The following is a 14,358-nucleotide window of genomic DNA, read 5'->3' as shown; positions in this document are numbered from 1 at the left end:
GCTGTCCCTTGGGCAGTCCTGGCATTCTCCTGCCTCACTTGTGCCCCCAATGAGCCTGGGGATGGTTATCCCCCATGGAAACTCATTTTATCCCCATCCTTTGGGAGCAGCACCCGAGGGTATTGGGATGGAATTCTCCCCTGTGAGGGTGGGCAGGCCCTGGCACAGGGTGCCCACAGAGGCTGTGGCTGTCCCACCCCTGGAATTGTCCAAGGGCAGGCTGGGAAGGGCTTGGAGCACCCAGGGATAGGGGAAGGTGTCCCTGACACGGCAGGGGTGGAATGGGATGGGATTTAAGATCCTTTCCAACGCAAACCATTCCTCAACGCCACACTCCCCTCTGCCGCCGCCACATCCGCTGCAAACTACAACTCCCAGCAGCCCCCGCGAGAGGAGCGGTTCAACCCCGCCTCCCCTCCACTCCCATTGGTCGCCGTGCTGACTAGGCGGGTGGCGATTGGCTCCCGCTCACGCCCATCAGCGGCGGGGGCGCGGCGGTCAGTGATGGCGGGCGGGCGGCGGGCGGTGGCGGTGGCGCTGCTGGCGCTGGGCTCGGTGCTGCTGGCGCTGGCGGCCGCCGTCCTGCTCCGCGCCTTCGTGCTGCGAGCCCCGGCCGGGCTCCCGCGGCTCTGGGCACGGAGCGCCGGCACCGCCGCCCTCAGCGCGGGCGAGCGGCGGGAGCTGAAGGAGGCGCTGCGAGGTGAGGGGGCCCGAGCGCTGTGAGCCCCCCTCGCCCCGGGACCGGCCCCTCCTCAGGGGGGACCCAGGGCACGGGGCGCGTGTGGAGGCAGCCACTGACAGGGTGCTTTCCATGGAAGGAGTCACAGCAGGACTAAGGAAGTGATTGAAAATCTGTGCTGGGCGCTGCTGAGGCCACGCCTGGAGCGCCGTGTCCCGTTCTGAGCGCTGCAATTCAGGAAGGGCTTAGAGAGTCCAGGGAGGGGAATGGAGAGTCCTGAGGGAGCTGGGAAGGGTCTGGAGAGTCCTGAGGGAGCTGGGAAGGGTTTGGAGAGTCCTGAGGGAGCTGGGAAGGGGCTCAGCCTGGAGCAAAGGAGGCTCAGGGGGAATTTGTGGCTCTGCACAACTCCCTGCCAGGAGGGGACAGCCGGGGGGGATTTGGGATCTTGTCCCAGGGAACAGGGACAGGAGGAGAGGGAACGGCCTCAGGCTGGGCTGGGGAGGCTCAGGGTGGACACCAGCAGGAATTTCCTCCTGGAAAGGGCTGGAAGGGGCTGCCCAGGGGGGTTTGGAGTGCCCATCCCTGGAGGTGGCACTGAGTGCTCAGGGTGGGGATCGGGCACAGCCTGCACTCAGTAATCCCAGAGGGATTTTCCAGCCTCAGCGATCCTGTGCTTCTCCTGAGCCAATTCTTGCCCTGTGTTGATTTTCTCCACTGTTTCCTGCTTGTACACACAGAATTTTGCCAGACACCCGTGAAGGCGTTTCCAGACATCCCTTTGTCCACTGCATAAGTCACTGTGGGGATTTTCTCCCTTTCCTGTTCTTGCTCACCAGTGCTGGGCTGTTTGTGCTGTCTGACGTAGGAGATTTGAGGGGTTTAGCTCTCAGTAGGGCTGGCACTGTGCAGGAAACCACAATCTGGCACCAAGTGATAAAACCCTGTGTGTGAACCTCATACCTTGCTGGCTTGTAGGATTTATTGCCTAGCAAATCGTGTTTGCATTCTTTTTTAATGGGAAAATGAAGGCTCACAATAGATTTTTGTGTTAATTCATGAATCACATGACCTCAAAAGAATCCATAACCTCTCCTGGCAGCTGCTGCTTGGAAAGGCAGCTGGGGCTGAGTTACTCCCATGTTCTGCAGGACAGGGACTGGATGTTGGAGAGCCTGTTTAAATGACAGACCAAAAGGGCCAACAAAAGCCCTGTCTGTTTATACAGGTTAATTTATAAAGCAATATGGAGGTGTAATAACCATCACAACCTGCTTAACTCTTGAGAAAGAGCCTTGCACTGCCAGCTCAGCTGCCAGAGGAGCCTGTGGCTCTGGGGAATCATCACCCAAGCAAATTGCAGCTGCTCCTGGACAGTAGCATTTCTAAGGATATCATTCAACACTTCAGCATGAAAAGTGGAGTCACATTGTCTGGAGAGATGCCTGGGCTGAGCTGTTAGGAAATGCTGGTGGCTGCCTGTGCACGGCCCAGCTGAAGCACATCAGTCTCTTTTGGGTCATGGCAGCTCGTGCTGTGCTCTGAAATAATGTTTAAAGCCTGGAAAAGCACTCAGGAACATAAATGTGCTTCCACTTTTGAAGTGGAATTCGAGCTTTGTTTGGTTTTGGTGCTGAGTGATTTCTGTTCTGTGTTTCTTTGAAGGGGCCATTAAAATCCCAACTGTGTCCAGGTCTCCAGAGGATTTGAATACAACTGCCATGGCAGAATTTGGGAGTTACATTCAGAAAGGTACTGGACTTTCAGTCTTGCTGCTCTATTTTCATAAACAAATTCAAGACAGCATGTATCATTCCTGAATATAAGAGATTTTTATATTTTTCCTGAAGAAAGCCCTGTCAGAAATGTCACCTGTCTCCCCTCTGTAGCAGTGGTATCAATGGCCCCAAAAGTTCAAAAGACTTCTTGTAATGGTGGTTTTTGGTCCTTGAGATGGTTAAATGCCATAAAGAAAGTAAAAGAGGATGGCTGCTGCTGCTTCAACCTGATTTTTGGGCAGTTCCATCACTGCTCCCTGCAAAAGAGCTGCAGCACTGCTGAACAAGAATTCTGCTTTTGTTTAGGGGACTTTCAAATCCCAAATGAGATGGATTGGTAGAAGTGTGAGAAGTTTTATTCTCTGCTGTGGCCAGTCTTATTTACAGTTCCCCCCTGATGCTACCTAGCTGACAACTCTATGGAATAATGCTCTATGGAATAATGCTAATTTTTGAGCAGTTCCATCACTGCTCCCTGCAAAAGAGCTGCAGCACTGCTGAACAAGAATTCTCCTTTTGTTTGGGAGAGTTTCAAATCCCAAATGAGATGGATTGCTAGTAATGTGAGAACTTCTCTGCTGTGGCCAGTCTTATTTACAGTTCCCCCCTGATGCTACCTAGCTGACAACTCTATGGAATAGTGCTAAAATGGGCCATTATTGTTAATTTTTTTACATGTGTCTTTAATTTTTTTTTCTTAACAGTCTTCCCGGCTGTATTTTCTTCCAAGTTCATCCACCATGAAATTGTTGGGAAATACAGCCACCTGTTTACAGTCGAGGGCTCTGCCCCTGGCCTGCTGCCCTACATGCTGCTGGCACACATGGATGTGGTGCCTGCTGCCCCCGAGGGCTGGGATTTCCCTCCCTTCTCAGCTGCAGAGCACGAAGGTTTCATCTACGGACGAGGAGCGCTGGATAACAAAAACTCTGCCATTGTGCGTGTGCCTGGTAATGTCCTTCCACACAGCCACGGCCTGGGAGAGGCACAGGGGAGCAGCCCAGCCTCTGGGAGTTCACTGTGGTGTCTCTCTCTCGCCCCTCTTTCTGCCGGGGATCAGTTCCTGGTTTGGATCAATTCCAAGTCCTGCAGTTTTCTCCCGGCTTTTCCTAAAGATGGAGTGTTTTCACTCATTCTTCACTGTTACTGAAGAAAAGAGGGTTAAAAGCTGTGAAGAATCTGGAGAATCATATTCACAGATGCAGATGTGTTTGGTTAAATGCCAGTTTAAAGTTTTATGGCACAAGTGGCCAGAGAACCCATGGCTGCCCCATCCCTGCGAGCGTCCAAGGCCAGCTTGGAGCAGCCTGGGATAGTGGAAGTTTCCCTGCCTGTGGCACAGGATGAGCTATAAGGTCACTTCCAACCCAAACCATTCCATAGTTCTCTGTCAAATGCTGTGTTTGAAACCAGGGATAGACCTTGCCCTTTTTCCCAGGTGTCACAGAGGCACTCCAGGCCAAAACTGGCCCTTGGAAAAGGCTTGAATTTCAAATTAAATGTGTTTGTTTAATAAGATAGACAAACAACCCTGCATCTTTTATCCAGCCCATGGCAGAACAGAGCTGTTGTACTGAACACATTTGGGAGGAATGGATTCAGAAAAGATGGATTTGGGAAAGATTTCTCATGGGGAAAAAGTTGATGGAAAAATTAATACGGAAAATGTTCCTTTGTGACTTTGATGATGACTTCCGTGGCAGCCCTGTATTTAAATTTGAACAGATGTTTAGTGTCACACAGGACACACTCCTAGAAAGTTTCAGGATGTTTAATGATCAATTTCAAAGCCTTGAAACTTAAAAGTTTAGGTTGGTGCTTCATTCTGCTGTGAACTGCACAACTAATTCCACAAATGGCCAAAAAAAAAAATCTAATCAGCAATTTCAGTGAACGTGGCAAAAATGGGTCCTGACAATTGAGGTGATATGTGAAAAATTAAGTCATTTCAATTGAAAAAGAGAGATGGAGTAATAGAGCAAATGTATTGTTTTATATATGTGTATATATATATATATATATATATATATATCCACAGCAAATGGTAGATTTGATTTTTTGATTTCTCATTCACAGATTAATTTTCTTGCTCTGTTTCTGTCATCTTGGCACTTCTTTACAAAACATGCAGCTCCTTAAACTGCCTGGATTTGGGAGCTGCAGAAAGCCAGTCCGGGTGTGTGACAGGCACTGTGAGGGAACAGTGAATTCCTGGATAATTCTGGCTCTGGGGGCTCCCTGTGCAGTTTGTCCCTGAACCAGCTGCTCTGTATTTCATGTCCCTGCCCTAGCACCTGTCAGAGCATTATTGATCAAAACCACTGCAGTGTCTTTTCCAGGGAATGGGAATATCCTCAGTGGGAGCTGTAGGAATCAAAGCTTAGCTGTGAGCAGCACAAGGGCTGTGAAAGCATCCCAGTTCTCTTCCATCACGCTGCATTCTGTTGCATTTATTCTCCTGATTGCCACCCAGGGATGGTTCAGCACATTCTGCCTTTCCTGCAGGGCATTCTGCAAGCTCTGGAATTCCTGCTGAGGAGGAATTACAGACCCCGCCGCTCCTTCTATGTTGGCATTGGCCACGACGAGGAGGTATTTTCTTGGTATTTTCTTTCCTTTCCTTGCAACAACAACCTGTTTGCATTGTTCCTCTAGGTAACAGGACTTCATTTTGAAACATTGTTTAGCTGGAAGGTCTTTCCTGTTTTTCTGGGTTCTGTGGGGAGATACTGTGTCAGGCCCCAGGTCACGGTTGTGGATTGATTGTTTGGCTTGGAGTGACATTCACAAAGGGTTTGGTGTGATGGGCAAAGGGAAAAGAACATTGGAGGGTGTCACTTCAGATTCTTTTCTGCAAGGAAGGTGCAGCAGGAATCCCATTTTGGAGACAGGCAGAGCTGGGTTGAGATTCACATGGTTGTGCCAAATGTTCAGGAAGAACTGGCAGATGTGTTCCAGTGGCACAGGGACAGGGGGAGGTGAGTTTGGTTAGGCACTGTCAAAATATAAAGACAAAGAATTATTAATAGTTGAAATAAATAGGTCTGCAGTTGTAATCTGTGGAGTTTACAGCTCTGAGATATCCAAATGAAAGCAGCAGTCAGTGACTCATCACTGAGAGCACTCCTCGTCATGGCTATAAATTCATCTGCTATCAGGCCATTAACGATCTCCAATTAATTTTGCTGGAAGGATCTTTATGGTTGCTCTGGAGCTGTTCCCCAGGGGATTTCATGCATTCTTTGGGCTGTAGCCAACAGCAAGGTGCTTTCCAGTTTTCCTTCCGATGTTTTGGCTGGATCTGAGCAGTTCCTCTGCCTGCATTGCACAGGTGTCTGGGCTGAAGGGAGCAAAGAAAATTGCAGCTCTGCTGGAAGCCAGAGGAGTGGAACTCTCCTTCCTGCTGGATGAGGGGAGCGCGGTGCTGGACGGCGTCATTGCAGGGGTGAAGAAGCCAGTGGCTATGTAAGAGTGACCACAGAATGTGATTCATTTTCAGTCATTAATCAGTGATAAATGACACTGTTGATGTCACTGCAGAATGTTTTCAGGACGTGTGGCAGCGTTGGTGCTGCTGGAGCTGCAGCAGTGGCACAAAGTGCAAGGCAGGGACCTTCAGCCTCTGCCTGCTGCCCGTCACAGTCATGCTGACAGAGGCACAATGTTCACTGAGCGTTTTAATTCTGTGCTGTGGAGCTCTGCTCACTGCAGAAGCAGCCCAGAGTCAGTCCTGCACAGATCTAAACACTGTGTTAATGATTTGTTGTTGCTGCTTGAGTGGTTTTTATCATTCTGAAACTATGCAGAGTCGTTATTTTTATCTACAGTCTGTGCATATGTGTTTGGAATTACATTCGTCATTCATTTGTTAATTAATTGATTAATTTATCATTGTCCAGGATTGCTGTCACAGAAAAAGGTTCAATGACACTGAACTTCACTGTGGAAAAGGAGCCAAGGCATTCATCCTTTCCTCCTAAGGAGACAAGTATTGGCATTCTGGCAGCAGCCATGGCCAGGTGAGAATTTCCCTGTCACCTGATGTAAAAAAACAGTCAAAAAACCTCCTGAATCACTGATAAATGACTTTTTAAATATTTGTGTTTAGAGTCTTTTTCAATCTGCTGTTCTATATTTGAAATTGCAGTTTGTAGCTCACTTTGAAGGGCAGAAATGAACCTCTCAGCCAGGGAACAACTGCCAGGTGTCTGCAGAGTCTTTGCACTTCAGCTGTTCCAAGTGTCAGCCAGTTCTTTAAAAGCAAGACAAGTGCTGTCTGCCCTAATTTCCTCTGTAGCAACAGAGATTCTTTTGTTTGGGTGGCAGGATTTGTTCCTGCACATCCCTGCTACCTCAGCTGGGAATTCTCCAAGCCAGTGAACATGGAATAAAGTCATAATGTGACTGCAGAAATAATTTCTTTACATCACTGTGTAGATACCAAATTGGCTAAGAAATACATATTTTACAAAAACTTAGTGTGTTCAGACATGGTGGGGTTTGTGTGCTATTTTTCTGGATTTTCATGTATTTCTAGGAGCCAGGCTTTGGGATTTTTTCTGCTGCTTCTCAAAGGAAGTCTCTGCACGTGACTGGAATGCCCAGGAATCTGTGGAGCTGTGCTTGCACATTTACTTACCAGCAGAGCAGAGTGTGATTGCATCTCCAATAACAGAGATCCATTTCACAAATCAAATTCCTGACATCCTTCTGGAGCAATAACAGCCAAGAGTTGTTTTTTAACCTTTTCAGTGTTGAAAACATTAACAATTTGTTTTGTAGGCTGGAGCAGAATCCCTTGCGCAACCTGTTTGGCTACGGCCCAGAGGTCATGACTATGGAGCACCTCGCAGCAGAGGTGAGGAGACAGGCAGGATTTCACTCCCAAATTTCCATCAGAGTAACCCAGTGAAGAATTTAGTTGTGTAGAAAGGATAAAATAGCTGGTTTTTCTCCCAAATTATTGTTCCTGCTGGAATTGTTTTGTCTATATTCAAGTGATTCCACCGTGCTCTTGACGAATGAAAACTTTCTGATTCATGGTTTTGTTTCTTGCCCTTAGTTCAAGTTTCCTCTCAACATCATCATGAGCAATTTGTGGCTGTTCTCACCTATTGTCAGCAGGTAAGAAGAGAGATCCTTGATAAACATCCCCAGCCTCTCACCCTTAAAAGATGAAGCCATTCTAATCTTCCCAGGAAATCAGTTATTTTATAGTTTAGATAATTCAGTGGTTTCCTGTTAATAACCCCTCTGTTAATTGAATAAGCCATCATTCAGCTTATTGCCTGTGGAATTCTGGTGCTTATTTTTTAGCAAGATTCAACTTATCTGAAAAATTATGTTTGTATCTATTGTTGTAGAGTCCTTGCCTGGAAATCTTCCACCAACGCCTTGATCCGAACGACCACTGCAGTCACACTGTTTAATGCAGGAATCAAGGTACTTTCATTTGGGTTTTTCTCTGTGTAATTATGATGAAACAATTAGGACATTTAATTTCCACCTATTTATATCCAGTTCTAAGTCAGTGTGGGCCCTGTGTGGTGCCGCAGTCTCATTCTTGCCTCACATATGGCCTGGATTTGAAAATCACAGTTGAAAATCACTTCCTTTCAGAAGTATCTGATCTCTGTCCACCACTGTTAAAATTGTTAATATTTCAGCACAGACAAGTAAATGTGGTTTCTGCATAATCCTACAAAGTGTCTCAGGCAATATTTGAAACTGTCACAGTCACAAACACTTCCCTGACCCAGACATTTGCAGCACAGGTCTGGGGTTTGCCTGAAGTGTGTTAAATGTGCACCTTGGACTGAGAGATAACAGCCAGATCCTGCCCTGATAAGGAGGTGGAGCTGTCCAAAAATCCTGGAGCCCTGGAAAACAAACAGGCTGTGTTTGGTGTGTCTCTAAAAAAAAATAAATCTGTGAGTGAAAAGCATCCCTGGACAGGAAAAGATGCAGCGGCTGAACAGTGACACGGAGTGGCCAGGAGGGAAGTGACACCCTGCTTCCTTGGGTTTTTTTTTTTTTAAAGATTACATGGTTTTGTTTAACAAAGTTGTAAATATTCAGTCTGTAGATAAGAAGAGTTATGTGTTCAATAAAAATCAGTTGTTAAGAGACTTACATTTACCCAAATATGAAGCATGTACTGTGACAATGAGGTAAAAATACCACTTTAAAAAAATTCCAGTTTCAGAATTTCTCAGTATAAATTTCCTGAAGGGAGAGAGCTTAGCTCAAGATAAAAACTTCTATAGAAGTAACAGTTAACTTCATTTCTCTTGATTTGATGAATATTTCTTTGTATATTTATCTGCATTTTAGATAGGATTTACAGTGTAAGAGACATCACCCTTGGAAACAGTGAAGCACCCGAGGCCTGCAGTTGTTTGAGCAGTTCTGAGTTTTCAGCTGGCATTTTATTCTGGTTTTCACTTCCTTTGAAACTTTGGCCCTTCCTTTTTCCCAGGTGAATGTCATCCCTTCCTCTGCGAGAGCCACGGTGAACTTCAGGATCCACTCAGCTGAGACAGCTGCTGAGGTAGCCCTGCTCACATCTCCTCAGCTTTTGTGCCACTGGGATCATCTGGGATGTGGAATGGGGGAGTTTGGGAATCCTGCACTCCTCAGGAGGCCTGACAGGCCTGTCCTGCCCAGGGCAGCTGTGAAATGCTGACAGTACAAAACCTCTTCCCTCCCCAAGCCTTTGCTGGAAGTTTCTCTCTCTGGAAGCTTTTTCTGGATTATTTGGCCATAGTTTCCAGGAGCAGCAGGCTGAGCTCCTGCCGTCCAGGGCTGAAGCAGTTCAGCAGTACCTTGAGACAGAGATGTGCATCTGATGAAAAAATTCAGCTGAAGTATCAGCCATGCACTCAGAAGAGGGACTGACACACACTTTCAGCCTGTGTGTGCAGCCACAACTGACAGCTCACAGACAGATGTTTTCTGGAAAGCTGGACATCTGCTGATGTCTCCAAGGGCTGCTTTCTCATTTCTTGTGCTCCTGTTGTGTCTGTGTTTCACCCCCAGGTGCTGGAGGCAGTCAGGAACACCATTGCTGATGACAGAGTGAAGATTGATGTGGTGGAGGCCTTTGACCCCCTGCCCATCAGTCCTTGGGATGAGCAGGCATTTGCAGTCCATATTTTTCAAAGAACCATCCTGGACACTTTCCCAGATGTTGACAGTGTGGTCCCAGGTGACAGCAGGCACATGATGATGATTGTTTCCTCTTCTGCTTTTCCCTCCCCCAGCACTGCCTTGTTTCCATGTGCTGTGTACTCTTCCACCCCAGCTGTTAACTGCTGGAAACAGCTGTTTTTTCCTCTTTTTATTCCATTCCCTCTTTTTGCTTTCAAAGTTTTAATGTTGTTTTTTAGTAGTGGAAGTAAAAAAGCAAACAGGAAGCTGACAGAAACAATGAGCCTTGAATTGGGCTCTCTGCACATACAAAGGAATCTCTTCAGGGAAGAAAGGAATTGTGAGGGAGAGGAGGAGGTCTTCTTGCTTCAGTTCTTCTTTTATTGTTTTCATAGCTGGCAAAGCCATTCCTGCTTTTCTGTATTGTTCCTTATGATCCCAGCTCCTTCCCTCTCTTGCAGCTCTTTCCTAACTGTGCAGTTGTTGATTGAAGTTTGAAGCTCAAATTTTTGGGGAGGCTGAGTGTCAAAGCTGCTCTTGGGTTGAGTTGTGTGTTCAGCTCCTGCTCCTGAAGGGGAGAATGTTCTCCAGCATGTGCCAATCAGTGTTTGCAGTGCTGCTCTTCATGCAGTCAGGACTGTTATCATTTGCTTTTCCTCTCTCCTGGGGAAAGGTGGGGCACTTTTTGAAGTTCAGTTGTTCCTCTCCTGCAGAACAAACCTGAGGTTTGTTTTCCAGGCACGTGCATTGGAAACACAGACAGCAGGCACTTCACCAACGTCACCAAGGCCATTTACAGGTTCAACCCTGTGCTCCTGAACCAGGATGATCTCCCCAGGTACTGAGCTCTGCACGTGGGCACGGGGAAAGAGGAGGTCCATGAGCAGAAGGAAACCCAGCCTTGTGTACCTTGGCCTCCCACGCTGTCAGCTCACCCATTTCCTGCAGATTTGGGTGCTGGGGATGGAAATTACCTGGGACAGTGTCAGCCCTGGCTCTTTGTTCCTTCAAATTCAGGCAGGACCCATTCAGGTGTTCGATTCTGTGGTGCTGAGTGGATCCTTTGTGTGCTGCAGCAGTGTGAGAGGTGTTGTTCTGGTAGTTGGCCTTGTCCTTGCAGATTTATCCACATATTTGGACACTTGGCACTCTGAATTGATTTGAAATGTCCTGAAGTTATGTGATAACAACATCATCATGCAAGGGATTGTTTGCTTATTTAGATTTCTCATTTTATTGAGGTGCAGATGATGCAGGAGTGGAGTGTTCTGGCTCTACAGGAATGGCCAAGAAATGGGCCATTAGGATTCTTTCAAGATTAGATTTTTAGGTTTTTTCCAGACAAAGGCTCTGAGCCTTTGAATCAGTACATTTGGGTTGGTTGCAGTGCAGTTTTTGGCCTATATTGCTGTGTTTTTCTGCTGTGCACTGCTTTGTGAAGTCAACCCAGCCAAGCAGGGTGCTGGGTTTGTGCACTTGGGTCAGAAATTCCCCCTGGCCTGAAAAATGTCCTTTTTCCTCCAGGATCCATGGGTTGAATGAGAGAATCTCCATTGAGAATTACGAGAAACAGGTGGAGTTCCTCTTTCAGCTGATCAAGAACTGTGACATTGAGACACTTCCAGAGCCCCACGCCAACTCCCACGAGCTCTGAGAGACTTCTGGGAAGAGCAGCTGCAGGTGGACTCTGGGACAGGGGGCTGAAGATGCAGTTTTGTCTTGTGTATTGAGCTACAGCTGGAATTTGGGTTTTTTTATATTGTGGTTTACATACAGATGGGAAAAGTGCTGGTTGTGTGATAGGAACCTGGCCAAGCCCCACAAACAGCCCTGATTTCTGCTCTCCATGGTCTGATGTGCAGCCATTAATCTGACACTAATTTTTATCAACACTTAAAGCCTCTGAAATTGGTAATCACTAAAAATCTAAGCTATAATCAGCAGTCACTCCCCACTGGAAGGTGACTCATCCTGTGAGCTTCTGACCAACTCCTTTTTTATGGTGAATGGATCTTTCTCAGGTGAGGACTCTGCCAGGAGCTCGTGGGGAGGGTTTGTGGTGTGCTGAAAGGGTTCCTGTCTCTGTACAGCCACACTGAGAGGTTCTTGCACTGCTGCTGGGCCCTGCTGCTTCCCAGGGGGTTTTCCCAGGGGAGTTTCCCAGGGGATGATCCCTGGTACTCTGAGCCAGGGTCAGTGTTCACTCCCATGGCTGCACTGACTCCTCACTCTATTTCTGGTACTCCAGGACTTCCATGTTGTTGTAACTGAGGAGGTGCTGCAAACTTTCCTTCCCATCATTTTGGTGATGATTTTTTTCCCTCCCTGACTCATGGTGTGGCTCAGGGCGTGTTGTGCAACTGGGTGGCAGAATAAGGGATTGCAGAATAAGGGATTGCAGCTTTAAATAAGGAATTAAATCCTTGTCTGCTCATCTCTTTTCTCACTGAATCACTTTATGCTTCCCCTTTGCTCTTCTGAGAACTTGATTGTGAAGAATGTGAAGCCCTTCAGTTTCTCCCAGTTCAGAGGGCTCAGAGGTTTGTTCCTTCACTGCCAGTGCAAGAAATTTCCATTTTCCTGCTCAGTTTTTTGGGAATCCTGGGGAAGGCAGGCCATGGATGTTGACTCTGCTTCATCTTGCACTTCTTGCCTACCTATGACAGCACTAAAGGGTTCAACATTCTCTTGGCCTTGGCAGTTTGGGTTACCAGTATTAATTAGACAAATAATTTATTTAATCAGTTAATGAAATTAATTCTATCAATAAATAGTTAACAAAGTGATGTTAGCCAAAGAAAAGCCTGAAAGCTGCTGTGTGACAGTGCCAGTGCCTGTGCTGCAGGACCAGTGCAGCTCCTCCTGCTGCACTGATGTGTCTGTTTTTCAGGGCTTAAATTATGCACTGGAATGGGTGGATGTTCTGCTCTAAATTCATACTGTGAAATGTGCTGGAATGTACAGGAAATACCCTGAAATGTATCCTGAAAAACACTGATGGAACTGTGATTCCAATACTTTCCATCCACCGTCCTCTTATTTATTTGTAGTCTGATCTTATCACTGTGGCCAGAGGGCTCCAACTGTATCACTGAATAATTGAAACAAAACTGACAGTTGCATCTAATAAAACAAGGAATGTGAATTCTTTTCTGATGATTATTTAGTCTTTTTATGTAGCTGTGTAATTGAAGTCATTTCCACACCTGAGCAATCCATAAAGTTTCCATCAGAACAAACCCACCTATTTTCCAGCCAGCTTTAATCTTTGCTGCCTTTTCTGCACAAAATCAGCTCAGCCTGGCCAGGCATTGTTGGGCAGTAAATAGTTTGCATCTTTTCTGGTTTGCTGCACTTTGTGATTTGTTCAGGCACGTGTCTGTGGCTCTTTTGTGGAGGTGTCACTGCCCCTGTGAGCTCCTGTGTGCAGGCACAGCAAAAGTGATGTGTCAGGGCACAGCACTGAATGGAGCACAGCCTGGCAGTGGGAGGTGCACAGAAGGATTTGGTGGTGTTTTTTTCTCTGGCAAATCTCTGTAAAACTGAGTTTAAAGCCTTTGCTTTGGCTGTGGCTGTAGGGGGCCAATTTTGTTTAACAGCTGATGGTTGTGCTGCCAGTCAGACAGACTGGAAAAATGGGAAAACAGGGAGAAAATGGGGAAAAAAAAATCTCATGAGAGAGCACAGGTTGTGAAAATCCTGACCTGGGTCACGCTGTTGTGGTGAGGAAGGAGGGATTTCTTGCCTGTAGTACCAGCAAATATGTCCTAAAGACATAAAGCATCCTTTATTTTCTGTAAACTTCCCCCAGCCAAAACCCCTCACCTCAGTTCTGGTGAGGATTGTTTCTTCAAAGGCAGAAGATTCATTTTGCTGCTGAAGGAGCAGCAAAGGGCAGAGGGTGCTGGGAAGGCAGGGCTGGGTTTGGCAGCTCCTGTGTGAATGTGTGCCATGAGATTTGGCTGGGGCAGCTCCTTGCAGAGCTCATTAAGTGCAGCTCATCAGCCAGGCCTGGGATCTTGCAGAGCCTCTGCACTGGGGACGTGCTCAGCAGAGCTTTGCTGCAGCCTCAGGGGCCCCCAAAGTGCTTTAAACAGAGCCTGTCCTGCAGCATCCACTGGGGAAACAGCACATTCCCATCTTTACCCATTTTCCCAGTCCCTCCTGATGATTATCCCTGCTTTTTCCATGGGGCAGCTTTGCCTTTGTGCTCTTAAGCCTCTTTATTTTATCACGTTTGCTGCCAGGTCATGGCTGTGTGACACAGTTCCAGGGAGTCACTCAATGTTTGGTGTCTGCACACAGCTCCTGACAGAACAGGTCCCTTCCCACCCCATTTCACTGTCCAGGAGATGCTTCTGAAAACATCTTTTCCTGTGTGGAGTGTGGAATTCACATCAATAACAACAGTAATATGAATGATGCCTTTTCTGTTAAGATCAGCTCCAAGCTTGCAGTGTGAGCAGTTACTGGAGAGTGCCAAGCACATGATGAAAACACAGATGAATGACTCCAGGAGCTATTCTTTTTGTGTTGCAGTGAGTCACTGTGCCTGGAGCAGGGAGAGCAATTACCTCTGACTCACAGAAGGAAGGAAGAGCCTGATTTTCTGCTTTGAATTCAGGTAACTCAGTCATGCTGACAGATGTGATTGGAGCACTGTGTTAGCCCAATTCCAGCGTGTGGTACATCCATGGCAGCCTCCTTTTTGCCCTGTTTTTCCCCATTTCCAGCGTGTGGTACATCCATGGCAGC

The 14,358-nt window shown here is 47.0% G+C and overlaps 1 protein-coding gene across 3 annotated transcripts; it reads left to right on the top strand.

The window, feature by feature from the left end:
* The first annotated feature begins 488 nt into the window (after positions 1 to 488).
* PM20D1 (peptidase M20 domain containing 1) lies at positions 489 to 14,154 on the top strand. Of its 3 annotated transcripts, none has more exons than XM_039699413.1 (14): positions 489 to 700; positions 2,342 to 2,428; positions 3,159 to 3,391; positions 4,960 to 5,046; positions 5,786 to 5,919; positions 6,354 to 6,473; positions 7,237 to 7,312; positions 7,517 to 7,578; positions 7,818 to 7,896; positions 8,933 to 9,004; positions 9,493 to 9,661; positions 10,342 to 10,441; positions 11,128 to 11,283; positions 14,143 to 14,154. In XM_039699413.1, exons 1-13 carry the CDS (start codon positions 505 to 507, stop codon positions 11,255 to 11,257), a joined length of 1,545 nt encoding a protein of 514 aa, XP_039555347.1. In that variant the 5' UTR covers positions 489 to 504; the 3' UTR covers positions 11,258 to 11,283; positions 14,143 to 14,154. The 3 variants fall into 3 exon arrangements, with proteins under 3 accessions (XP_039555347.1, XP_039555346.1, XP_039555345.1); XM_039699412.1 differs by lacking the exon at positions 14,143 to 14,154 and adding an exon at positions 11,843 to 12,753; XM_039699411.1 differs by lacking the exon at positions 14,143 to 14,154 and having other exon boundaries at positions 11,128 to 12,753.
* Positions 14,155 to 14,358: the final 204 nt, after the last annotated feature.

The sequence above is a fragment of the Passer montanus genome, unplaced genomic scaffold (assembly GCF_014805655.1).
Source record: "Passer montanus isolate IOZ18808 unplaced genomic scaffold, ASM1480565v1 scaffold132, whole genome shotgun sequence".
NCBI lineage: Eukaryota > Metazoa > Chordata > Aves > Passeriformes > Passeridae > Passer > Passer montanus.
The sequence above is the reverse complement of the archived record's forward strand: the minus strand, read 5'-3'. Positions and strand labels throughout refer to the sequence as shown.